General features: G+C 55.6%; 3 protein-coding genes across 4 annotated transcripts; 1 reads left to right on the forward strand and 2 right to left on the reverse strand.

Annotated features, from left to right (window-relative positions):
* Positions 1-6: 6 nt before the first annotated feature.
* On the reverse strand, positions 7-3,073 carry RRP8 (ribosomal RNA processing 8). Of its 2 annotated transcripts, XM_063306088.1 has the most exons (7): positions 2,734-3,073; positions 2,255-2,596; positions 1,490-2,108; positions 668-797; positions 470-576; positions 245-341; positions 7-175 (listed from the first exon to the last, which is right to left on the reverse strand). In XM_063306088.1, exons 1-7 carry the CDS (start codon positions 3,041-3,043, stop codon positions 56-58), a joined length of 1,725 nt encoding a protein of 574 aa, XP_063162158.1. In that variant the 5' UTR covers positions 3,044-3,073; the 3' UTR covers positions 7-55. The 2 variants fall into 2 exon arrangements, with proteins under 2 accessions (XP_063162158.1, XP_063162159.1); XM_063306089.1 differs by lacking the exon at positions 2,255-2,596.
* Positions 3,074-3,227: 154 nt separating this feature from the next.
* On the forward strand, positions 3,228-8,690 carry ILK (integrin linked kinase). The gene is made up of 12 exons (XM_063306090.1): positions 3,228-3,386; positions 3,899-4,064; positions 4,170-4,265; positions 4,424-4,520; positions 4,886-4,969; positions 5,052-5,137; positions 5,263-5,372; positions 5,607-5,734; positions 7,613-7,734; positions 7,812-7,911; positions 8,072-8,202; positions 8,283-8,690. The coding sequence occupies exons 1-12, from the start codon at positions 3,298-3,300 to the stop codon at positions 8,430-8,432; spliced, it is 1,359 nt and encodes a 452-aa protein (XP_063162160.1). The 5' UTR covers positions 3,228-3,297; the 3' UTR covers positions 8,433-8,690.
* Positions 8,691-9,468: 778 nt separating this feature from the next.
* Positions 9,469-10,487, reverse strand: TAF10 (TATA-box binding protein associated factor 10). The gene is made up of 5 exons (XM_063306091.1): positions 10,248-10,487; positions 9,973-10,169; positions 9,832-9,896; positions 9,633-9,747; positions 9,469-9,563 (listed from the first exon to the last, which is right to left on the reverse strand). The coding sequence occupies exons 1-5, from the start codon at positions 10,438-10,440 to the stop codon at positions 9,474-9,476; spliced, it is 660 nt and encodes a 219-aa protein (XP_063162161.1). The 5' UTR covers positions 10,441-10,487; the 3' UTR covers positions 9,469-9,473.
* Between the last annotated feature and the right edge of the window lie 15,597 nt (positions 10,488-26,084).

A 26,084-nucleotide genomic window follows, 5' to 3' on the forward strand; every position in this document is an offset into this window, starting at 1 on the left:
CGCCACTCGCGAGCAAGACGAGCCTTTATTGGTCGGGAGGGACGGAAGGAGCGCGTCACCGGCGCTTGTAGAGACAGGGCCGCAGCGCCAGTCCGCGCGGCTCCTCCTCCGCCGAGGCCGCCGCCTTCTCGGCCTTGCGCAGCTCGAAGACGTAGAAGTGGCTGCCCGAGAGGTCCTGCGGAGGAACAGGCGGTTGGAGGGGGCCGCCGCGGTCCAGCCTGACCCCCCACCGCCCGCCGCCTACCTTGGAGACCAGCCGGAAGCCCAGCCGGGCCAGCGCCCCCAGGAAGGCCCGCACGTCCGCAAAGCGGCTCGCCACCTCGGCCACCAGCAGCGTCCCCCTGCGGCGCGGAGAAAGAGCGGCAGTGCTCGCTCGCCCGCCCGGCCCTGAGCGCCCGCCCCGCCCCTACAGCGCGGAGAAAGAGCGGCAGTGCTCGCCCGCCCGGCCTGAGCGCCCGCCCCGCGTTACCTGGTTCGCAGGACGCGGTGTGCCTCTTGCAGGATCTCGCGCAGGTTGGTCCCCATCAGCGCCAGGCAGAAGACGGCTACGTCCACGGAGGCGCCTTCCAGGGGCACCTGTGGGCAAGGAGCACAGCTGTCTGACCCAGCAGGCAGGCCAGTGGGTGGGAGGGTACAGAAGGAGCCAGGCCCAGCCCAGCCAGCATACCTGGGCCATGTCGCAGACAGTGACACGCGGGTCCAGGGCTACCAGGTCAAAGCAGTGCACCTGGTTGGGTATGCTGCGGGCCAGTGTGCAATCCCCACAGCCGAAGTCTGCCACAACCAGGGATGCTGGTCTATGGGGAGGAGACACAGCAACGTCAGCACTGGCAGGACAGCCTGCCCCTGCCACTACATGTGGCCTGGGCATGGGGTCTGCGCTAGAAGAGTGCGTGAGGCACAAATGCCCCCAGCCCCTTCACCCAGAACAAAGCCTGCAAGCAGAAACAGGAGGCAGCCCTCAGAGACCACAATCACCTCTAGAAATTATTTTCCTGTGCCCAAATAATCCTGGTTTCCCCACAGGCTCATGTTCTCTTCTCTGCATCTTCCCTAGCATGAAGAGGCATTTCTCTAGCATGAAGAGGCATTTCCACAGCAGCAGGTGTGTCAAGAGACACAGTGGAGCTGGAGGGCACCACACTTTTTCTTACCATTTGCCAAAAGGCAGTTAATTTTTTATGCTCAGTCAGAATGGGCAAGGCAGAGCAGCCACCTAGGGGAAGAGATTGTGGCCCAGAAATTCAACCAGAAAGGAAGCTTGCTTAGCCCCAAAGGAGAATTAGAGGAAAGCCCACAACGTCCCAGGAAAGAGTCTTCGGGCTTGTGGTTTCAAAACCCACATCAACTCAGGGCCCAGACTGCAAAGACCACAACAGCCACAAAGCCACACCCTCAAAGCAGCTCAGCTTTGCTCCAGCCTCAGATCCGTGGGCAGGCCTCTCACACAAGCCCAGGGAACACCCCCAGGGCCTGAGTTCACTCTGACCTGTGGCGAAGGTAGCGCACAAAGCGCTCCACGGGTTGCTCGGGCCAGCAGGCTGCCTGCAGGGCGAAACCTCGGTGGTAGACAGCTAAGGCCTCAGGGTCCTCCTGGAAAAGCTGGGCTGCCTCTCGGCTGGACCGTGTGTACAGCTGCTGGTTGATGTAACGGAAGCGAGCGGCATCCAGGCGGCTCTCCAGGCGCTGCCGCAGGGATGTTGTCCGCCTGCCAGGTGCCTCTGTTACCAGGATGAGGCCTTCCTGGTCATCAGGAGGGTCCTCCACTGTGGAGAACGCAAGAGACTTGCTGCAGGAAGTCTCCTGCCTGGCTGGACACTGCCGCAGGGATGGTGTCTGCCTGCCAGGTGCCTCTGTGTCCGGAACCAGGCCTCGCTGGTCATCAGGAGGGTCCTCTGCCACAGAGGGCACAAGAGGCCTGCTGTCAGAGGGCTCCCGGCTGCCCAGACCCACAACAGCCTTGAACTTGTTCTTCTGCTGCCGCTTGTTCTTTTGGCGATTTTTCCACTGCTTCCTGGTGAGCCGCTGCCTCAGCTCCTCGGCTGCTCCGCTGGTGCTGCTGTATCTTGTGCTGGGAACCAGACTGCCCTCTTCTGCCGCTGTTTCACCTGGACAGAAGCCCTTAATATCAGAGCGCACGGACTGAGAGGCTAACCTGCAGGCAAGCCACCCCTGTCCAGTCACAAAGCTGACAGCTCTGTTACTGTTTGTTTTCAGTAACACCAAGCAAGCACCACCTGGGGTGGGAACAAACCTTCGTGCATCCAGACACGGCTCAGGCAAAAGAGCAGAACTCCAAGTAAGGCCCCCTCCTGTCCTCCCAGCCCCACTCCCTGGTTACTGCCAGATTCGCACTGCTCAGAGCCCTTCTCCCAGAGTGGAGCCCGCAGTCGCAGTTCTCTCTTCAGCGCCAGGCCTGGCCGCACCGCCTGGGCCCCTTGCAGCAGGACACGACCGGGATGGGCGCTGAGTCCCAGAGGAGGGTCTCTCGATGGTCGCGTGCAGGGCGGCTTTAGGCGGCAGATCCATTCGGCCCAGAGAGTCAGTGTGGCTGTGCGGGTTGGGCAAGGGAGGCCGGCGGGGCCCCGGCGCCTTCCTGGGGTGTGGGAAAGGCATGGGCGTGCATCGTGGAGGCGAACGGCTCCCCTCGGAGCCTGCCTGAAAAGCAACCAGAAGCCCCCCTGCCCCCAGCTACGGGCTGCGACCCTCCAAGCCCGACGGAGCCTCCCGTACCTGGGCCTCTCCGGCCGCCGCACTTCTCGCCGGGAACCGGGGCGCACCGGCGGTCCCCCCGCTGACTCGGCGTGCCACCGGACGCCTCCGGTCCGCGCCGCCCGCCCCTCCCGCCGCCACGGCCTTTCTCCGAGCCCGGCGACGGCTCCGAGCCCAGAAGGCCATGCGAAGCCCCCCGCGGAGCACCCGGACCCGGCCGCCGGCGCAGGGCGGCCAGGAGGCGCTGCTGAGAGAGGGGCGGCGCCCGGCCGAGGTGGGGGGCCTGGCGGCCCGCGGAGGAACGAGCGGTGAGAGCCCTCCGCGGCGGCATCCTCCGCGCACAGCCCGCCGGCACGCCACGAACCGCACCGGAACCCGTGCAACGTCCCGCGCCCCGGCGGGGGCCGCGCGCGCCCCCTTCCGACCGGAGGCCGCCGCCGCGTCCTGCGCCCGGTCCGCCGCTGCTGCTGCTGCGGGGGAGGTGGGGACGGGGCGTCCGGCGGGGCGGGGCGGGGCGAGGCGAGGCGAGGCGGGAGCGGAGCAGGCGGCCACGCCCGGAGGATCGCGGAGGAGGGAGAGGGGGCGATGGACGACATCTTCACGCAGTGCCGCGAAGGCAACGCGGTGGCCGTGCGCCTCTGGCTGGACAACACCGAGAACGACCTCAACCAGGGGTGAGCGGGCGGGCGGCTGCCTGGCTGGCCGCGCTGCTCGGGGGCGAGCGAGGTGCGGGCTTCGCTTCCCGCCCGCCCGAGCGGCTTTTCCGGGAGCGCTGCTGCTGAGCCGCGGGCGGGCCTGGTGGGGAGAGCGGGCGCGGAGCCGGGCGGTGGCGACGGCGGAGGAGCAGCCGCGGGAGCGGCAGAAGCACATCTGGCCGGCTACTGGGGAGCGTCGCCCCGCCGGCGAGCGGCTCTGCGGGTCCCCTTCTCGACGGGCGCTGGCCCGGAGGCCGGCCCCCTGCTCCCCACGAGCCCCCCGCCCCACGAGGGAAGAGAGGCGGGGGGCCGGAGCCGGCCGGTAGCGCCTCCCCCCTTCCCGTCTCAGATCTCCTTTTAAGGCCTGTCCGAGGCTGGCGCTTCCCGCCCTCGGCCGCGAAGGGAGGGGCGCCCCATCCTGCTCCTCGGAGGGCCCCGGTGGCCCCGGAGGCTCCCTCCCGCAGGGCTGCTAGCGCCCTCTTCCTCCGCAGGGACGACCATGGCTTCAGCCCCCTGCACTGGGCCTGCCGGGAAGGGCGCTCCAGTGTGGTGGACATGCTGGTTATGCGAGGAGCACGCATCAACGTCATGAACCGGGGAGACGACACTCCGTTACACCTGGCTGCCAGCCACGGGCACCGGGACATTGTCCAGAAGGTGGGGATTTTCCAGGCCCCCTTGCTGCTGCCTCCTGTGGGGGTGGGGAGTGAGCGAGAGCTAACGGTCCCAATCCCCTTATTCTCTCCTCTCTACTCTGTGCAGCTGATCCAGTTCAAGGCAGATATCAATGCCGCCAACGAGCATGGCAACACCCCTCTCCATTATGCCTGCTTCTGGGCTCAAGAGCAGGTGGCTGAGGTGAGTGTGCCCTTTGGGGGGGGGGCAGCGACCAGCAGGCTGAGCAAAGCCTGGCCGTAGCTCAAGGTCTAGCAGCTGTTCCCTGGGGCAGGGAAGGGGGCTGTGAGGGCTGCATAGTCGTCTCCCTGCTCCTCACTTTCTCCCCCCACTGCCGCCAGGACCTGGTCACCAGCGGGGCACTGGTCAGCATCTGCAACAAATATGGAGAGACCCCCCTGGACAAGGCCAAGGAGCCTCTGCGGGACACGCTGAGAGGTGCGCCCTTCTTCTAACCACCCTGCTGCTGCCTGTTGGTGGGGTCTGGGTTAGCCCCTCAGAGGACCTGCCCCCAATGTTAACCCAGGGGTCGCCAAGAGCAGCTGTTTTCCATGGGGTCCCTCACGCGGACCAGGTCCCCAGGCATCACGGCTGGGATGCAACCTGCGTTTGGCTTTGTTTGACCTCAGGCAGCAACACCCAGGGCCCCAGAAGACTGAGACGTTTCAGCCTATCTGTGCGTTTGCTCCCCCAGAGTTGGGGGGGAGGGGCATGGAAGCAGAGACTCATTTCCTGGGATGCTGGCCCCCAGCCCAGCCCAGCCCCCCTCTCCAGTTCCTTGACTGCTGTCTCCGTTTTTCCAGAGCGTGCAGAAAAATCAGGCCAAAGCCTGACCCGCGTCCCCTACAAAGACACTTTTTGGAAAGGCACCACGCGGACTCGGCCACGTAAGGAATTGCCTTCCCAGAGGGAGGTGGGGGGGCTAAGGTGGGGGTCTGATCCTTTCCTCACGCCTCTCTTGTCTCGTAGGCAACGGGACTCTAAACAAGCTGGCTGGGATTGACTTCCGGCAGCTGAGCCTGGGCCACAAGCTCAACGAGAACCAGTCTGGAGAGGTAGCGCTCCCTGCTCCTTCCCTGCTCTCCACAGGGTCCAGATGGGGAGCGGGCAGGCTGGCCCCAAAAGTGTCCCTGGCCCTGCAGCCTCGGCCACATGCCTTGACCGTTCTGCTCCCCTGCAGCTGTGGAAGGGGCGCTGGCAAGGGAACGACATTGTCATCAAGGTCCTCAAGATTCGGGACTGGACCACCCGGAAGAGCCGAGATTTCAATGAGGAGTACCCCAAGCTCAGGTGAGGCAAGGCGCTGCTGCTTCCAGGTGAGGCCAGGGTGTGTCCTCCTTCCTCCGGCAGCAGCAGGCTGGATTGGAAGGGCCTTCAAGGCCTTCCTTGGAGGGAAGGAATTGGGGACCCCTGGCCGAGCAGGCGCTGTGCTGCTGAGCTCCGCCCCTGCCTCTCCTGAGAGCAGTACCCAGGGACCTGCATCTTGGTGTGGCAAACTTGACCTGAGCCATTTCCCCCCCCCAGGATCTTCTCCCACCCCAATGTGCTGCCAGTCCTGGGTGCCTGCCAGTCGCCACCTGCGCCACACCCCATCATCATCACCCACTGGATGCCCTACGGCTCTCTTTACAATGTGCTGCATGAAGGCACTAGTGAGTCTTGCCGCTGGCTGGGGCTGGGGGGCTGCTCAAGGCCCAGCAAGGGGGGACTTAGCAGAGGCCCCAACTCTCTCACCGGCTGCATGGAACAGCTGGACAGTCTGCATCGGGCAGTCTCTGTAACAGAAACACCTCTAAAGTTAAAACTAAGGCATGTTTCATGGAAGCTGTGAACTGACTGGGTGAAAGTACGCCATGTGAGCCTTCCCCAAATTAAAATGGCTCATCCTAGGCCAACCTGAAGCAACCCCCTACCCCACCTGGGGGTGGGGAGCCCAGCGCTTCCCTTGTAGCAGGTCTGCCATGGGCTGCTCGACCAGGAGCTGGTCTTCAGAGGGTCTGTGGGCAGCTCCTCCCTGGGGCTGGAACATCCCTGCCTGTTCTTCCTGGAGGGCAGATCTGGGCCTGGCCTCCCTCTGGCCTTTTTCCTTCCTCCTCTGCAACCCTCAGTTGGGCATCCCCCCATTGAACCAGCAGCCCTAATTCCTCGTCTTGGTGCAAACTGGCCCTGCTTGCCTACTTGAACCACTTCTACCATCTCCAGAAAAAGAGTGAAAGTGAAACTGCCAACACTGCAAGCGCTGAGCACAATCCTTTAGAGAAGAGAGCAGAGCGCAGGAGTGGTGTGGAAGGTGATAGTCAGCCGGCTCGGTTGTTGTTTAACTTCTCCGCGAACAGTGAAACAACAACAACAAAAGGCTAGAATGTTTAGGAGCCTAGAAGAAAATTTAGAACAAACCACAAAAAAGGGAAGCCCAGAAGAAAATTTAGAACAAACCACAAAAAAGGGAAGCCCAGCACGCAACTGCCCTGATGGGGCGGTGCCTCTAACTGGGAAGGATCCCGAGGGGCTTGGACCCATTCACAGAAGACAGGTGTGGGGTCTCAAAGCCTGGGCACTTCTGAAACCTTCCCAAGGCATAAGTTGGCACTACATCTTGCCAGCCATGCCCCAGGATAATAGATCGCGAAGGGCTTGTTTCCTCTTGCCTGCTCCAGTTCTCTTCTGTGCTGGGCATGACTTTGCACCCCTCAGTCAAGCTGCTCACCCAGTTGCCATTTCTCTGAGTGGAAGGACCCAAGCACCCCTAGAGACCCCGAGATGCAGGGGAACAGCATCAGGAGAAGGCCCCTCTGCACCCCCTGCTAGTGAGCTTAACTCACCATGGTGCCTAAGAATAGGCCCTGAATCTTTCCCCAATTAAGCGGATGGCTGGATTCGAACATTGTGCGAGAGAGCAGCCTCCTGGCATTTCACCTCCTAGCAGCGGAAGTGGGAACCCAGCAAGGTGGGCTGCCTTCCTGGATGTTTGAAGCCTCTGAGTTGGATCCTTGCCCCAAGCGGGGTTAGGGCTTGCCAGAGATCTTAGATTGGCTTTGATGGCCAGCTCCCCTCAAAGCTAAGCACAGAGGGCTGCCACCTCTTGGGAGCAGAAACAGCTGGTTCCCCCTGTGCTGCCAGGCCAACCCCAAGCCCAGGCTCCCTTCCCATGGGGCGCAGGTGCCACAAGCCTGCATGTGCACCTGAGGTGTTGTCTCTCTGCAGAGGAGAAGCTCAGGCAGACTTGCTTTCTCCCCTCCCCCAGCACAGAACCCAGACTCCTGGCTTTAGAGACAGGGAGGCAGATTCCAATGAAATGTTAGAAGAAGCTTGCAGAGGTTAAGAGCAGCATGACAGGGGAGCCAATGGTCCAGGGAGGTGGCAGGTTCTCCTTTGCTGGATTTGTTAGATGCAGCTTGAATTTGGATCCCTTCGTGAGCAAGGGGGTGGGCAGGATGGTCTCGAGGGTGCCTCCCAACCTCCTGTTTTATTACCTCCATTTGCCCAAGCTGACTATCTCCCCTGGCGGCACCCTTGCCCCCACCCTCTAGACTTCGTGGTGGACCAAACCCAGGCAGTGAAATTCGCCCTGGACGTGTCCCGGGGAATGGCTTTCCTGCACACTCTGGAGCCGCTCCTCCCGCGCCACTATCTCAACAGCCGTGGCATCATGGTGAGCGGGGGGCGGTTTGGAGAACTGGGCGGAGCAGGCCCAGGGCGGAGCTGTCACCCTTCTCTTGTCTGGAACAGATAGATGAGGACATGACGGCCAGGATCGGCATGGCAGATGTGAAGTTTTCCTTCCAGTGCCCGGGCAGGATGTATGCCCCAGCCTGGGTGGCCCCAGAAGGTGAGTGGGGAAGGGGCATGGGGCAGGTACTTCTCTGCCCCAACAAGCACAGCACCAGAGGAGCCCCCCTCTTCCCTCCACTGGGCTGGAGCTGCTGCAGGGTCATTCTGGACTCAGCCAGCTCCCCCCAGGCAGCTCCTCTTTCCCCTCCCCTTTGTAGCTCTGCAGAAGAAGGCGGAGGAGATTAACCGGCGCTCAGCAGACATGTGGAGCTTTGCGGTGCTTCTGTGGGAGCTGGTGACCCGGGAAGTGCCATTTGCTGATCTCTCCAACATGGAGATCGGCATGAAGGTGAGCGGTGGTGAGCGGGTGAAGGAGTTCTGCTCCAGCTCTCCAGCAGATGCCAGCGAGGCTCTGGTGTGTCTTTGCAGGTTGCCCTGGAGGGGCTGCGGCCCACCATTCCCCCTGGCATCTCCCCTCATATTTGCAAGCTGATGAAGATCTGCATGAACGAGGACCCCGCCAAGCGCCCCAAATTTGACATGATTGTCCCTATTCTTGAGAAGATGCAGGAGAAATAAGGGGCTTGTCTGGCAACTGCCAGCTGGCCCCAAGTGCCTTTTGGCCAGAAGCCACGACCCTGCGTGCGGTACGGACGGACCTGCCCCTCTGCAGGTGGCCTTGCACTTTCCTTCCCGCCTCCACACGCCGCATCTAACAGCTGCCTCCCGTGCCAGGACCTCCCTGCGCTCCCCCTGGCTGCACCACACAGTTTTTATCTTTTCTACACAGGCCCGGGCCAAAGCCCCCCGTGGCCCAAATAAACAGCTGTCACCGAAGGACCGTCTTGTGCTGCTTTCGCAGGGCAGGGAATCGGGACTGCTGGTGGCAGTGTCCAGCTCAGCAGCCCGTGAAGGACTGGCGGGACCCTTATACCAGAGAGCAGGGAGTGCAATTTTTAGGGGTGGCAGCAACACTGAATTTCCACCCTGGTGCCCCTTTGCCTCCCTGAAGCAGAGTGCTCAGCCAGCATCCTGGCTGTTGCCCTTTTGCCACCAAAGACATATGGGGGCCTGGAAGGGGCATCTTTTCTCTAGGAACAGGGAGCCAAGTGGAAGCACCATCCTGACTTCTCTGTTCCAGAGCAAAATCCTAGGGGGTGGGGGATCAACCCTGTCCTGGCTGCCTCCAGCAACTGGGGAAGAGGGACAGGAGGACAGGATGCAGTGTGGGCCAGGCCAGCTTCCTTGCAGTTTGCTCTAGCCCAGAACTCCTGAGAAGGGAGAAGCCCCTGCTTTGGGCCCCCAGAGGAGGCTTGGAGGTGGGCCCCCACAGATGGGGGAGGCAGGGAGGCTTGACGCTGGATGGAGGCACTGGTGAGGCTGGCTGGATATTGCCCCCTGCACGGTGGGTGCTCAGGACTGCAGATGGGTGCCCACCATCTGCAGCAGCCTCTGCCCACAATCCCCAGCCCTGCTAGCCAGGAAGACCATAGCAGCCGAGCACCAACTTCAGAAACGTGCGGGGCGCAAGGGGATCCTGCCAGCAGCCAAAGCAAAAGAGGGTGCCAAGAGAGACTTTAATAGGGAGCGGGGAGGGCGTGGTGGTGGTGGGGGAGGCCTTCAGGTGAAGTAGTGGGGCTTCTTCACATTGATGCCATACTCGGCCAGCGCAGGGGCCAGGTCCTCCATAGTCAGCGTGTGCTTCTTGTCCTGCAGGAAGGAGAGGCAGGGCAGCCAAGGGGTCATCACCCCCCCCAGCGCCCCCCCACACGCACACACCTTGCTCTTGTTGCGGGAGCTGCCCGACGCGGTGCCCTTCATCTTGCAGTGCTGTAGGGCGTCGTTGGCCACGTCGGAGATGAACTTCTGGGCCGCCAACGAGACCAGCCGGATGCTGCGGAGGCAGGAGGCGGGTTGACTCGGCCCGGCCCTGCCCGGTGACCAGGGGCCCGGGGGACCCTAACCCGGCCACACTTACATGCGCGGGTCCGACGCCTCGAAGCCGGCGCGGTTCAGATAGTAGCCGGTCACGGCGTCCGGGATCTGCAAGCGCAGGAGACAGTCAGGCGGGGCAACCGGCGGCGACCCAGCCGCGACCACCGCTCGCCCGGGCCCCCACCGTGGGCGTGTAGTCCTCCAGCTGCAGCAGGAAGTCCACGAGCGGCGCGCCGGACGAGGCCGACCCGGGCGGGGGCGCGGCGGCGGCGGGTTTGGCGTCTCCGTTGGCGGCGCCCCCGGGCGGCGCGAAGACTCCGTTGGGTACCGGCAGAGGCGGCGGACCCTCGACGGGCTGCGCCAAGGCGGCGGCGGCGGCGCCTGCGGGGGGGGACGCGTGAGAGCGGGCGGGCGGCGCGAGCCCCCTCCCCAGCCCGGCCCCCCCGGCCCGCCACTCACCAGCCGCCCCTCCGGCGGCCCCCGCCACGCCCGGGCTGCCCTTGGCGCCCGCGTCCCCGGCGGAGGCGGCGGCGGCGGCGAGGGGCGGCGGGGGCGGCGGCGGGAGGGGCGCGGGCGCCGCGGGGCTGGGGTCGGGCTCCGTGACGCCCCCTCCCGCGCCGGCGCCGCTGCTTCCCGCCCCGGTGGCGCTCATGGATCCGGCGAGCTGCGGCGGCGAGGCGGCTGTGCGCAGGCGCGGTGTGGGGGCGCAGATCCCCGGAAGCGGGCGGGCGCGGCTCCTCCCCTTCCCTGCGCCGCTCGAGGGGGAGGGGGAGGGGGAGTGGGCGGGCCGGGTCGGCGGGTCCTTTCGGCCGCCGCCTACTCGACAAGGTGGAGCCGGCAGGCCGGGGGGGGGCGGTCATTCGGCCGGCGAGAGCCTCTCCCAAGGTCGGGGGGCTCCCCAAAGGCCCGCGTGGGGGTCCCAGCGGCGGACCTCGCCTCCTCCCGGCCCCCCTCTCCGTCCGAGGCCCTCCCGCTCCCGTCGGTCTGCGCTGGAGGGGCGGGGCGGGTCCTCTGCTGGGGCTCGCTGGCCGGGAGGGCCGTTGGCGGGGTCCTCGGACCGAAGCATCTCCGGCCGAAGAGGTCGAGGCAGGTGAGCAGAAGGGCCGGGCCGGGCCGGGCCGGCTGCCCAGGGCCCCGCGAGGACTTGGGCCGGGGCAAGTTCAGCCTGCCCGCCCGCGCAGAGGCCGTAGCATCTTGGTTAGCGGAATCGGCTCACTGCAGCGGGGGCCGGAGCTGACCTCCGGCCGAAATGGCGAGGGGCTGAACAACCCTCCTCCCCCCTCCCTCCGTGAGCGATTGGAAACCTTCCCTGGGCTTGTTGTTGAAAGAGAATTGAAAAACAGACATGTGAATTAAGTTGTGGTCTCCTCTCCCTGTGGACTTGGCAGACCAAATGCTTTCCAGTTGACCCAGCTGCTTCTGGGTGGGAGAGTTTGGCTGCTGGGGGGTGGGGTGACTGTTCGAGCAAACAACCCAAAGGGTGATGGGCTTCTGGGGGGGATGCAGAGCACCATTCTTACCAGCCAGAAGAGAGCCAAGAAAAGCCACTATTTTGCATTGTTGGCTGTAACTGCAGTCTCCAAGTAGAAGGCTTTCAAAATATGCCTTAAGCAGCATAGTTTGAATAGCAGCCCCAAGACTGGAATAATTTTCTCTGGGCTTCTCCAGCTAACAGCATGGCCCTACGTAGAGTACCTTGCGGTAATCCAGCAGCACCTTGATTAGGCACGGAGCCCCTCCTGTGGGGGCTTCCTAGCCCAGGTAGTGCTGTAAGCGACACTCCAACCGTAGCAAGGCAAAGACTGCTGATCCAGCGGAGCCACGGATCCAGACCGATTCCTTGGGCTGGTACAATCCTGTCTCAAGCGTTTCCCAATGAAAATGTTCCTAGGAAGTCTGTGCACGAACAGACTTTCTTGCTGGGATTTAATCCGAGCCTGTTTCTCATCTCCCAGTTCCTGATCACCCCTAGACATCTGCTCAAGATTCCCAGTTTCTCCTACAATCAAACTGAGCATCCCTGCCTCCTTCTTTGCCATCTCCCTTGTCCTCTGGAATAGGGCACCTGCAATGATTTTTGGAAAACTTGGCTATTCTCCCAGGTGCTGGCATAGGGTGGTTGCTGCGTGCCTTGTCTGCTACATGTGATTTCCTTTTGGATGCGTTTGACCAGTTTTCCTATTTTATTCTTTCTTGCTGAGGGGAGGGGGCCAAATCCTGTGACACCCCACTCCACACTGGAGCAACAAAAGGTTTGAACATTCATCCCCTCTGACTAATGCCTGGAAATGCCCATTCAAGTAGTAATGAACTCACGGAAAAGTCTCTCCCCTTCTGAGCCTCACATGTGGTCCTGGAGGATACCACGACTGATGGGATAGAGCCCGGCCAAGAGTTTAATGGGGCAAGATGGGCACGCCTCCCCCTGCCAGGGCCCAATGAAAGACACCCACCAGGTGACAATGCTCTTTCTGGTATGGCTGAAAAGGATCTGCATAATCCATGTCCTTCAGGCTCCTTGGTAACTCAGTCCCTTCCACCTTCTCCACAAGAAGAAAAGGGTTGAGATGGGGTGGAGTCTGTCAATTAAGGCTGGCCCAAGCAATGGCTGCTTTAGTAGAGAACATGCAATTGCCTTTTCCGTGTGCGTGGGGGGGGGGCATAGCACCCTCTTTGAAAGAAGCAGAAATCACCTCCCAAACCCAGCAGATGGGAAGTGGGTCCTGCCACAGATAGCACAGCTCTTGCTACCAAGAATCGATCCACTTTCTCCAGTCTCTAAAGCTGAAAGATAATCTAGACAGGAGCACAACAAGCTGCCCTGCTCACCAGAATCTGTTGTGCCCTAGGTCGAATAGGAGCAACTTTATTTACAAGAAAAATAAAAATTGCCCAGGCAGGCCACAGGTGCTTTGTCATGCCCATCCTTCTCTCAAAGGATCTGGGTAACTCTGGAGCAGGCCACTGGTCAGGAAGCTGTGGGCATAACAGGCCAAGAAGCAAGAAGGCTTTGCAACTCTTAGTTCCACTGAGGAGGCTCAAACATGAATTGTTCCCAAGGTTCAACCATGTTAACCTTTGGTTTTCTGCTGCTGATGTTCTAGGTGTCTCTTCAATTTCGACTCCTCAGGAAAACCAAGGGGCTACTTGGGTTCAATGATTGGAGCAAGGCTGCACAGAGGCAAACTCACCCAGTGTTCTGGCTGCCTCTGTGTTCCAATGGTCACCCTGGCATGGCACAGAACTGCCTGCTGAATTGTTGGAAGCCTCCCAAAGCGCCCTTGGAAACCTTCTGTATCCATTAGGTGTCTGGGGCGGCCCATTCCAACATGCAGTAGTCCAGGGTGTCAGATCCACAGTTTGGCCAAAATGATCTAACCAAGGCAAAGGATAGATCTCAGTGCTCTCCATGGAAGTTGAAGTTACTCAAGACTGGCACGCTTTGAGGTCTCCAACATCAGCCCCAAGATGAGGTCCAGGAGCTTGTGAAGGGACACTGCTGGGGAGCTAGACAATTGGCACACCAGCTGCATCCCTAATTTGTCTCTGCACCTAGTTTCTCTGGGGCAGTGATTTTGGTCACTGGGCAGATCTTCTGAATAATTGTGGAGTCCTTGGTGCTCTCTGAGCCTTGTTTTCTTGCAGACACTTCATTGCCAGACTAGGCAACATCTTCAGTGCGAAAAGGGAGTGGGCCTTGTTCTCAGTTTATAGACCGTGGCTTGCCCTGCCTGGGTTGGTGGGGGTGTTGTTCTCTCCTTGGGAGTTCCTTGATTGGGCTGTCGTTTGCTGCTTGGTTGATTGCCTGAGTTGATAGTCCTTTGATTAGGGTATTGTGTACTGTTTGATTGTTTGTCTGGTGTTAATCCTGGTGTTAATCTTTGCATATCTGGGTGCTGATTGCTGGCAAGGGGGTGTTCTTTTGGCTTTTCTATTGTCTTTTTTTAATGGTACGTACAGTGAATGTTGTTTGCCTCTATGTGCCTGTTGATGGCTGACTTGTCTGAGTGCCAAGCTTCCAGGAATTCCCCAGCATTTTTGGATTTGGCTTGGCCTAGGATGCTTACAGTTCTCCAGTTGAAAGTGTGGTTGAGTCTGTCCGTGTGTTGTGAGATTGAGGAGTTTCCATCGTGTCTTCTGACTGCTAGTTGGTGTTTGTGGATCCGCTCTGTTAGTCTTCTGCCTGTCCTACAATCGAGGGAAAAAGTAAGTACACCCTCTTTGAATTCTATGGTTTTATGTATCAGGACATAATAAAAATCATCTGGTCCTTAGCAGCTCTTAAAATTAGGTAAAGACAACCTCAGATGAACAACAACACATGACATATTACCCCGTGTCATTATTTATTTTTACAAAAATAAAGCCAAAATGGAGAAGCCATGTGTGAAAAAGGAAGTACACCCTTTCTGCTTCCACAGGTATTAAGAGGCTAAGTAGCAGCCAGGTGCTGCTAATCAAATTTTTATTTGTTTGTTCGTTTGTTTTTCATATTTTTATTACTGCCCATCTCCCCCACTTGGGAGACCCTGGGCAGTTCATGCCCAGGGTCCTTGTTAATTGATGCCCTTGATTAATTGATCATCAGGAAGTGTGACCTCTATGAAAGCCTAAGTTTTAGGGGTGTGCTGGTCTCGAGCATTCAGGTGTTGTTAACACAATGCCAAAGAGTAAAGACATCAGCAATGATCTTAGAGAAGCAATTATTACTGCCCATCAATCTGGGAAGGGTTATAAGGCCATTTCCAAACAATTTAAAGTCCATCATTCTACAGTGAGGACACTTATTCACAAGTGGGAAACATTCAAGACAGTTGCCAATCTTCCCAGGAGTGGACATCCCAGCAAATTCACCCCAAGGTCAGACCGTGCAATGCTCAGAGAAATTGCAAATAATCCAGGAGTTACATCTCAGATTCTGCAGGCCTCAGTTAGCATGTTAAATGTTAAAGTTCATGACAGGACAGTTAGAAAAAGACTGAACAAGCATGGTTTGTTTGGAAGGGTTGCCAGGAGAAAGCCTCTTCTCTCCAAAAAGAACATGGCAGCACGGCTTAGGTTTGCCAAGTTGCACCTGCACAAATCTCAAGACTTCTGGAACAATGTCCTTTGGACAGACGAGGCCGAAGTGGAGATGTTTGGCCATAATGCACAGCGCCACGTTTGGTGAAAACCAAACACAGCAAATCAGCACAAACGTCCCATAGCAACTGTCAAGCACGGTGGTGGAGGGGTGATGACTTGGGCTTGTTTTGCAGCCACAGGACCTGGGCACCTTGCACTGATTGAGTCGACCATGAACTCCTCTGTATACCAAAGTATTCTAGAGTCAAATGTGAGGCCATCTATCTGACAACTAAAGCTTGGCCAAAATTGGATAATGCAACAGGACAATGATCCCAAGCACACCAGCAAATCTACAACAGAATGGCTGAAAAAGAAAAGAAGGTGTTGCAATGGCCTAGTCAAAGTCCAGACCTCAACTGGATTGAAATGCTATGGTGGGACCCTAAGAGAGCTGTGCGTAAACAAATGCCCACAAACCTCAATGAACTGAAGCAATGTTGTAAAGAAGAGTGGGCCAAAATTCCTCCACAACAGTGTGAGAGACTGATAAAGTAATACAGAAAACAGTTACTTCAAGTTATTGCTGCTAAAGGTGGTTCTACAACTATGGAATCATAGGGTGTACTTACTTTTTCACACGTGGCTTCTCCATTTTGGCTTTATTTTTGTAAAAATAAATAATGATATGGTGTAATATGTCATGTGTTGTTCAACAACATGAAGTCTTTACCTAATTTTAAGACCTGCTAAGAACCAGATGATTTTTATTATGTCCTGATACGTAAAACCATAGAACTCAAAGAAGGGTGCTTGCTTTTTCCCACAACTGTATATAGTGGCTCTTACAATTCTTACGCTGTATGGTGTAGATGACTCCTGTTTTTTCTTCTTGGGTTCCTGGGTCTTTTGGTTTGCTTAAGATGTTCTGGAAGGCTCTGGTTGGTTCGTGTGCTCTGGTGGTGCCATGGGGTTGGTAGTTTCCAAGATGCTTCTGATGTATGGCAGTGTTATCCTTTTCATAGCTTGTGTTAGTTGTGCTGTAGTGGGTTGAGTGGTCAGGCACTTTTTGATAAAGTTGTGTGGATATCCATTTTCCTGGAAGATGTTGCATAGGTGGCCTGTTTCTTTCTTCGCATGTTCTGGGTTGCTGCAGTGCATTTGTGCTCGTCTGAATAGTAAAGGTAAAGGTTTCCCTTGACGTTAAGTCCAGTGGTGTCCGACTCTAGGGGGCGGTGCTCATCTCCGTTTCAAAGCCGAAGAGCCGGCGTTTGTCCATAGACACTTCCTCCGTGGTTATGTGGCCGGCATGACTACACGGTCTTGCAAGATGATGCTGTCAAGGTAATGCATGCTATATGCCAGCAAATTTGGAAAACACAAGAATGGCCATCAGACTGGAAAAAAATCAACTTATATCCCCATACCAAAAAAGGGAAACACTAAAGAATGTTCAAACTATCGAACAGTGGCACTCATTTCACATGCCAGTAAGGTAATGCTCAAGATCCTGCAAGGTAGACTTCAGCAATTCATGGAGCGAGAATTGCCAGATGTACAAGCTGGGTTTAGAAAAGGCAGAGGAACTAGAGACCAAATTGCCAATATCCGCTGGATAATGGAAAAAGCCAGGGAGTTTCAGAAAAAGATCTATTTCTGTTTTATTGACTATTCTAAAGCCTTTGACTGTGTGGACCATAACAAATTGTGGCAAGTTCTTAGTGGTATGGGGATACCAAGTCATCTTGTCTGCCTCCTGAAGAATCTGTATAACGACCAAGTAGCAACAGTAAGAACAGACCACGGAACAACAGACTGGTTTAAGATTGGGAAAGGAGTACGGCAGGGCTGTATACTCTCACCCTACCTATTCAACTTGTATGCAGAACACATCATGCGACAAGCTGGCCTTGAGGAATCCAAGGCTGGAGTTAAAATCTCTGGAAGAAACATTAACAATCTCAGATATGCAGATGATACCACTTTGATGGCTGAAAGTGAAGAGGAACTGAGGAACCTTATGATGAAGGTGAAAGAAGAAAGTGCAAAAGCTGGTTTGCAGCTAAACCTCAAAAAAACCAAGATTATGGCAACCAGCTTGATTGATAACTGGCAAATAGAGGGAGAAAATGTAGAAGCAGTGAAAGAGTTTGTATTCCTAGGTGCAAAGATTACTGCAGATGCTGACTGCAGTCAGGAAATCAGAAGACGCTTAATCCTTGGAAGAAGAGCAATGACAAATCTCGATAAAATAGTTAAGAGCAGAGACATCACACTGACAACAAAGGCCCGCATAGTTAAAGCAATGGTGTTCCCTGTAGTAACATATGGCTGCGAGAGCTGGACCATAAGGAAGGCTGAGCGAAGGAAGATCGATGCTTTTGAACTGTGGTGTTGGAGGAAAATTCTGAGAGTGCCTTGGACTGCAAGAAGATCCAGCCAGTCCATCCTCCAGGAAATAAAGCCAGACTGCTCACTTGAGGGAATGATATTAAAGGCAAAACTGAAATACTTTGGCCACATAATGAGAAGACAGGACACCCTGGAGAAGATGCTGATGCTAGGGAGAGTGGAAGGCAAAAGGAAGAGGGGTCGACCAAGGGCAAGATGGATGGATGATATTCTAGAGGTGACGGACTCGTCCCTGGGGGAGCTGGGGATGTTGACGACTGAGAGGAAGCTCTGGCGTGGGCTGGTCCATGAAGTCACGAAGAGTCGGAAGCGACTAAACGAATAAACAACAATGACTACACGGAACGCCGTTAGCTGCCCGCCGAAGCGGTACCTATTAATCTACTCACATTGGCATGTTTTCGAACTGCTAGGTTGGCAGGAGCTGGGACTAGCAACGGGAGCTCACCCCGACACGCGGATTCGAACTCGTCTGAATAATCTTCCCCAACCTTGGCATCATGGCTGCTGCAGGACCTGAAACCAATAGGCCACGCCCCCATCACAGCAAAGCCAGGTCTTAGTGATACATGCCAAGTTGGTGTCATCCACCACTGCATCATGGGAGAATGTGGCCTTGCTGTGCTCAGATCTGGTGTTCACCACCAGCAGCAGCTTCTGCAGCCTAAGCCTGGTTTCTAACCACTCCACAGCATGTCACAAATGCTAGCGATGACAACCTGCCAGTTCATTGGTACAACCCCCAAGCGTCTCTATTAACTTCTCTCTCCTATAAGTCCTGAAAAAAACTGCTCTGCTCAGAATCCTGTGCATTGAGCAGGCAGTCCCACCCCACCCCCTTCTTCCCGCTTTCAGATGCGGGGCCAACTCTAACCCTAACCCTTAACCAACCAACCAACCAACCACTCTCACTCCTGCCCTCTGGACCTTCCAGTCTCTGCTCCACCTTATTCTCAACTTCTGAACTCTTCCTTGGCGAATGCAAGTGAGATGGGCCTCTTTTGGGCCATTGCCTCCCCGCTTCTCTTGAGCAGCACCCAGCCCCCAGCCTTCAGGAAGGAAGCCTGCTTCCCAGAGCCAAAGCCCAGTGCCCCATTCACACATCCACCAAGCGGGGAGGCAGTTCTGATATAACCAGCCATACTGCTTGGGAGGGGGAGAGCGATAGCTCCACCTGGGGGTGGCTGGCGCCATAGCACCTCTTAGTGATTGTGTTCCATCTCCACTTGGATTTTACAGTTGTTTTGATGTATATTTTAATGGTAATTTTTAGATGGTTATGTTTTTAGTGTTATTTTATTGTAAACCGCCGAGAGTCCCCCATTGGGGAGATGGGTGGTGATATAAATTTAATAAACAAACAAATAAATAAATACAACAGAGAAGGCCCCAGCAGCCCTGCTGGGTATCTCGCTGTGTACCTGTAATTTTTTTTAGGGCCAGCAGTCATTTTCATGAAAAGGTGAATGCATTCTTTAGTTTTAAAAGTTTGCCTAAAAGACAGCCTAAATCCCATCATTGGGAGGCGGAATTCGGAGGTGATTGCAAGCATTTCCACCACCAGCACAAACCACAGGCAACCATCCCAGAATCTGCATCTGTTTGGTGAGCAATCATGTCTTCTCAGTAGGGACTGCAAGCAGGAAGGATGGTTTCCGGTCACATACCGTGATTAACATCTAAAACCTATCAGAGGAGAATGAGCTTATTTGGATCTCAGACACACAGACAGTGCCACTGATGCACCAGCTCGCAAGACAAGCCTCCGGGGCCGGGATGCGGCTTCTCTCTCTAGAGTATGGAGATGGTGCGTGGGATTGGACGCAGCCAAGCATCCCTCCATAGCGAGGGTGGAACTGTGAGGAAATAGCACTACAAAGGAAATTGCACTTTGGGGAGAACAAAGCAGAAGTATTTCATTAACATAGTTTCTTTCTAGAGAGTTACTTCATCTTACTCTGTCCTTGTTGACAGATTCTTCCTGGTATCTTTTCCCGGCCCGTCAGCAGTCCTTGGCTTTCTCTGTTTTACTGCTGAGCTGGCAGTTTAGTTTAGCAAAAAAGTGTATCTGGGAAGGGGTTATTTACTTTGATACTGTATTTTCTCCTTCAAGGCTCATCCAAGCACGTCGTAATGGATGTGCCTGGCCTGGGAGCCGCCCTTTCGCAAGGTAATGCTGGGTCCTGCAGATCGATGGGTGAAATCATGTCCGAGAAAACTACTTTATTTCCTCTCATTTAGGAGTGACTATAGTCTTGGACTTACAGCGTACAGTTAACACCTTTTGCCCATTGAGTGCTACCCCGGCTAGAGAGTTTCCTTCCCCTGGCTTCCTTCCTCCACCCCATCTCAGCAAGAGAGTCAGATGCCCTCACCTTGCTGATAAACTCATGCATGCAAGTCCGCTTCACTGTAATTGATAGAGGCGTCAACACTTTGTCACTGAGGCTGCTGCTTCGCATGACGCGCACATGCCTGGGCTAACAATACACGTCTGTGTTGGTAGAACACTCTATGCCAGACAAACCCTATTTCATGGAGTCCTTGGTGCTCTCTGCGCTTGGTTGTTTACTTGCAGACGTTATTACCCAACTAGATAACATCATCAGTGCGAAGGAGTGTGGGGTTTGCTCCCTCCCTTGCACTGATGATGTGACCTAGTCAGGGAATGAAACGTCTGCAAGCAAAGGAACAAGGGTAGAGAGCACCAAGGACTCCACAGTTCAACCCTGATCTACAGAGATTCCCTTCTATTGATACCCTATTTTTGATGGTCAGCTTGAGCCAGAAATCGCCCCCTTGTTAGCCTAGCCCAACGGTGTGAGGGAGTGAAGTTGGGAAAGGTAGCTGCAGCCAGGCAGAAACACTTCTCAGCCCATTTCCCTCACGCATTCATTCATTAACCCGCAGTGTTACTCACAAGCATCCAAGTCTGCGTTCCAGCTGCCTGTGATAATTAAGCCACACCCTAGCAATTTCAAGCATCTGCCCCCGTCCAGAGGCAGCGTCACCCCACCCTGGCTCCCCACCCAGGCTCTTACCTTACAAAAACAAATGTTAAGACAGAGTGGGAGGGGTGCATGTAAGAGGAAAGGTGATAGCAAATGGCATAGGGACCAACAGGGAAGTGGAAGTGACATCTGAAGATTGGCAGCTATTACAGGCAGGCAAGAGGGAAGGAGAGATCGGCCCCACGGCTCCTTCTTTGTGGGGTGCCACAGGGATCAGTACTCTCCCCTCTCCTTTTTAACATCTACATGAAACCGCTGGGTGAGATCATCCGTCACCACGGGATGAGGTATCATCAGTAAGCTGATGATACTCAGTTGTATATCTCCATCCCGGCTGAAGTAAGTGACGCCATGACTACCCTCCCTGAGTGTCCGGGGGCTGTGGGAGCCTGGATGGGGAACAACAGGCTTCAACTGAACCCTGGTAAGACCAAGTGGCTGTGGGTTAATGGTTCTTCTGTATCTGGGACATTAACATCTCTGGTTCTGGATGGGGTTGCACTGCCCCAGACAGACCCGGTGCGTAACTTAGGGGTCCTCCTGGACTCACGGCTCCTGCTCAAAGAGCAGGTGGCAGCCGTGGCCAGGAGAGCCTTTGTGCAGCTACGTGCTGTGCACCAGTTACGCCCCTTCCTGGACTGGGAGGCCCTTCGAACAGTCACTCATACCCTTGTTATCTCTCATATAGACTATTGCAATGCGCTCTACATGGGGCTACCCTTGAAAAGTATCCGGAAGCTCCAGCTGGTCCAGAATGCAGCTGCGTGAGCTGTTTTTGGTGCCCCCAGAAGGGCACATGTAACACCACTGCTGCGCAAGCTGCACTGGGTACCAGTTTGCTTCCGGGTCCAATTCAAGGTGTTTGTTATCACCTTTAATGCCCTACATGGCATGGGGCCAGGTTACCTGAGGGACCGCCTCTTCCCCATTACATCAACCCGTCCCACCTGATCGTGCAGAGAGGGCATGCTACGGACCCCGTCTGTAAGAGAATTCCATCTGCCGGGGTCCAGGAAGTGGGCCTTCTCCGCAGTAGCTCCCGCCCTGTGGAACATGCTGCCCCCGGAGGTGAGACTGGCCCCATCGCTCCTGGCCTTTCCGCGGAGTCTGAAGATCTGGTTCTGCCACCTCACTTGGGGCGGAGAGGGGAATAGATCTACATGGGGATGGTTGTTATAGACCACTCCTCCCACACTTGGACTGTTTTAGATGTTTCATCGCTTGGATTTTTTATTCTTTATTTTTATTTCTATTTATAGTATTTTTACTGTATTTTACTTTTTGTATTATTGTGATGGTTTTAATTGCTTGTTGTAAACCGCCCAGAGGCCTCCGACGGGAGGAGATGGGCGGGGATAGATAGATAGATAGATAGATAGAGATATAGAGATGATAGATAGATAGATAGATAGATAGATAGATAGATAGATAGATAGATAGGACTGTCACTCAACTGCCAGGACCACAGGTTAGGGTGAGCAGCATATCCTGGTGGGAGTCCTGCTCGGAGCTCTGACGGGAGCTCAGCAGCAACTAGAACAGGAGCAACCACGCTGAGGCAGCCCCTCATCCCAACCAGTGCAAGAATGTTTGAAGTCAGACAAAGGTTGTATGCTACTTAATAGACATTGAGACTATTGCTTGAACCAACTATTAAAAGACTGAGTATAAAGGACTTGCATTAAAGGCGCATTTATGCTGTAACAGCACCTTGCAAGTCCTCGGTGGGTGGAGTTCCCCACCCATAGCAATACCCTGTTGGTGGGGAAGGTGTGGGCTGCAATAAAGCACTGTGTGCAGATTTGCTATGCTGTGGTGTATGCAGTTCTTGGGAAACAACCCTCACAAATGGATTCCACAATCCCAGGCAGCTTGGTTAATTTGGCAAAGCCTGGTTCAGCTAACACTGACTTCTGGGTTATGCAAACACGGCATTTGCACCTCTCTGCCAGGCCAGCCACTCACAGGACCTGTTGTTCCTGCACGGGTTGCTGAATATTTGCCCCCCAACCAGCAGGAAAGGCCCTGCAGAGCTGCTGGAAGATGCCCACTTCCACCCTGCCCAACCATCTGAAATCAGCTCATGAGGCTCCACTGATGAAGCGTGAATGTTGTAGATGTTAACTGCATTTGGACTGCCTTCCCCCATCAGCCAGGGACATTCAATCAACGTTTGTCATGTTCGCCGTTTCAATGTGTTTGATACATTGTAACGTTTCGCATGTCATTAGCTGGATACGTGTTTCATCTTTGACGGGAGGATGGTTCCTGTTGGGAGGGGTTTATCTCTTGGCTGTGATTTTGGAATGTATTTGGGTTATCTCCTGTGTTCAAGGTTACTTTCCCAGGCTAGAAGATCTGACGGTTACCAGCACCTGGGACGGGCGGCTCTGCTGGTAGGGAGGCGGGGTATGTTTGCAACGAGGGTTTTAAGTTTGTATTTGGTGCGCTTTTGCTCATTCTCAGCTTTCTCTGTATTTGTCCTAAGTTCCCTAATAAATCAGATTTCATTTAGCAACCTCTTGTGAGTCTGAGTATTTGGGCTGGGCAACCATTACATAAAGCTGAGAATCCTAAAACTCAAAATTCCGCTGGCCCCTTTCCAGGAGAAGGCAAGTTTGTCTGACCCTGTGAGGGAGAGTGCCAGCGATGACTGAACCTGACATCATGCTACTGGAAAGTGAGGAGTCGAGTGAAGGGGAACCGGACTCGACCGTGATGCGCCCCGACAGACCTCCCCAACTGGGGGAGCTCTCAGCGATCCTAGAAGAGGCGAGTTCTGGGTCGGAGGGCGAAGCCAGAGGCATGAAAACCGCGCCGGAAACCACCGTAACCACCCCGGGTGAACTGGTCACCTGGGATGAAACTCGGGGGGACGTCTCGGTAGTGGGGGGCCCATCCTGGAGGCAGAGGTACCCGCTGTCCCCTACAGTGATCCAGGTGCCGCCGAAAGAGGGTTCTCCCACTCCGGACCGTATCCAGGTCTTAGAGTCAAAAATGGACTCGTTGGAAACGATCCTGAAACAGATGAGTCTGGACCTGAGTTCGTTGAAGGAATCACGGGAGGGGTCAAGCCAACGGCATTCGACTCCTTCGTCCCATGGGCAGTCCCCGGAGCGGAGAAGGGCGGCACATCCGCGGGAAGGGGAACCGGCTGTCCGAGTGGAATTAGCGTCGCCGCCCGTAAGGTCGCCACCAGCTCCCGAGCGGCAGCCAGCCAGAGAAGTAGAACCCACCGAACCCTCAGTGGGAGGGCGCAGCCCGTCGGGCGGGTTGAGGGACTTCCCCATCAAATTCGATGGGGATCCGACAAAACTCTCATTTTTCCTAACAAATGCCAAGGCATACATGGAGGAGTGGGGGTCGCTTTTTCGTTCGGAAAAAGCGAAGATCATCACCATTGCTACCAAGCTGAAAGGGAGGGCGGCAGACTGGTATGTACAGATGTGCCAGTCGGAAGCGCCCGAACTGGAGAAATTCAACGAGTTCCTCTGGGCTCTAAGGCAGCACTTTGAGGATCCCTTGGCGAAAGAGAGGGCGAAGCGTGCCCTGAAGGAACTCAAGCAAGGGTCGAGATCAGTGGCTGATTATGCGCTGGAGTTTAAGGCGCTGTCAGGAAAGGTGGACGACTGGTCTCAAGCCACCATCATCGAGCTGTTCAAGGATGGCCTGAATACAGAGGTGCTGCGCTGGTCCTTAGGACGGGACGACCCGTACACTTTGTATGAGTGGATCCAGCTCGCTGGGAGGGCTGAACACGCACACAAGGTATTTGCCCAGTGGAGGACAGCGAAGTCGGGGCGAGAGGTGAAACCCAGTCGCCCGCTGAGTACCGGGGGACGACCCGGGCAACGATCCTGGGAAGAGGAGAGAGAGAGGCGGTATGCGAAGGGACAGTGTCTGCGATGTGGCAAAGAGGGACATCGAGCGGCGGCGTGCCCGAGGGCAAAGGGTGAGGAACGACCAGGGAAGACGACGGCGAAGTCCCCTTCCCTGCTGAGGAAACTGAAAGTAGCGGTGGCGGAAAGTGAGGGAGACAGCGTGCCGTTCTACGAAGACGGGGAACCGGAATTATTGCAGCCGGCGGGAAACGGCAGCCACCTGCTTTAAAGGGCGTCGCAGGGCAGGTGGTGGAAGAAGGGCGCGAGCCTACCTCGGTGAGTGGCAGTTACCACATTCTCACGGTGAAGTTAAAGTTGGGCTCCCGATCCAAGACCATAGAAGTGTGGGCTATGATTGATTCGGGGTGTTCCAGGTGTTTGATGCACCCCGATGTGGTAGCGGCCCTGGAGCTACCCACATTCCCCTTGCAACGACCCATTGCCTTTACGCAGTTGGATGGGTCCATGGCAGGTGGCAAACCGGTCACCCATTTCACGGGACTAGTGGCTTTACAGCTGGGCAGCCATCGGGAAGGGTTGTCATTTGTGGTGGCTCTGGTGGGGGGTCCCCTGGTGGTTTTGGGAGTGCCCTGGTTGGTCCAGCAAAATCCCCAAATAAACTGGGTTTATCGGACTATCACCTTTAAGGACGGATTTTATCAAGCACCGGAGGGGAGGGATTCCCCAGAGGAGGTGGTGGGGGTAGCGGCAGTTGCGACTCCGCATTGCCCGGCCCCTCCTCTGGAGGGCCTGCCGGTGGACTACCAGATGTTTGCTGATGTGTTTGGAGAAAAGGAAGTGGATCAACTGCCCCCTCATCGGAAAACGGACTGTGCCATTGAGCTGATGCCCAACACTCAATTACCTAAGCCAAAAATCTACTCCATGATGCAAAAGGAATTAACTTTGCTTAGGGACTTTGTGGACAAAAACTTGGCTCGTGGGTTTATCGAGCCAGCTAACTCGCCGGTGGGGGCACCGGTCCTCTTCCACCCAAAGAAGGATGGGACATTAAGACTCTGTACAGATTTCCGGGGGCTAAATGCAGTCTCAATTTCCAATAAATATCCTTTGCCTTTGATCAAAGACATGTTGTCTCATCTGGCCAAAGGAAAAATCTTCTCCAAACTTGATTTGAGAGAAGCCTATTACCGTGTACGAATCAAGGAGGGCGATGAGTGGAAAACGGCATTCAATTGCCCATTGGGTGCATTCCAGTATAAGGTTTTGCCTTTTGGTCTGGCTGGGGCCCCTGGGGTGTTTATGCAATTGATCCATGAGGTACTCCATGAACATCTGTTTAAAGGGGTATTGGTGTATTTGGATGATGTATTGATTTATACTGAAACTATGGAGGAACATGTATCTTTGGTTAAACAGGTGCTTTGCAAGCTCAGGAAAGCTGAATTGTATGCCAAACTGTCCAAATGTGCCTTTCACCAGACACAAATTGATTATTTGGGGTATAGAATTTCAGATAAGGGCATCGAAATGGATCCTGCCAAGGTCCAGGCTGTCGTAGATTGGGAAAGACCCCACACCCACAGGCAACTTCAAAGTTTCCTGGGGTTCAGCAATTACTACAGATTATTCATAAGGGGGTTCGCTGAAATTGCCTTGCCACTAACGGAATTACTTCGAACCAAAGGACTGGGGGACACTCGAAGAGTAAAGAATCCAGGAGCGCTGCTGCGGTGGACGCCGGCCTGTCAAGCGGCGTTCGAGCAGCTAAAGGCGTCTTTTACCAAAGAGCCAATTTTACAACACCCTGACCCCTCTAAACCTTTTGTGGTTCAGGCTGATGCCTCTGATTATTCCATTGGGGCATTATTGATGCAAGCTGATGGGGCAGGGTGCTTCAAGCCATGTGCCTACCTGTCCCGCAAGTTCTCTGAGTCGGAGAGGCGTTGGCATGTGTGGGAGAAGGA

The sequence above is a fragment of the Candoia aspera genome, chromosome 5 (genome assembly GCF_035149785.1).
Source record: "Candoia aspera isolate rCanAsp1 chromosome 5, rCanAsp1.hap2, whole genome shotgun sequence".
In the NCBI taxonomy this organism is placed as follows: Eukaryota; Metazoa; Chordata; class Lepidosauria; order Squamata; family Boidae; genus Candoia; species Candoia aspera.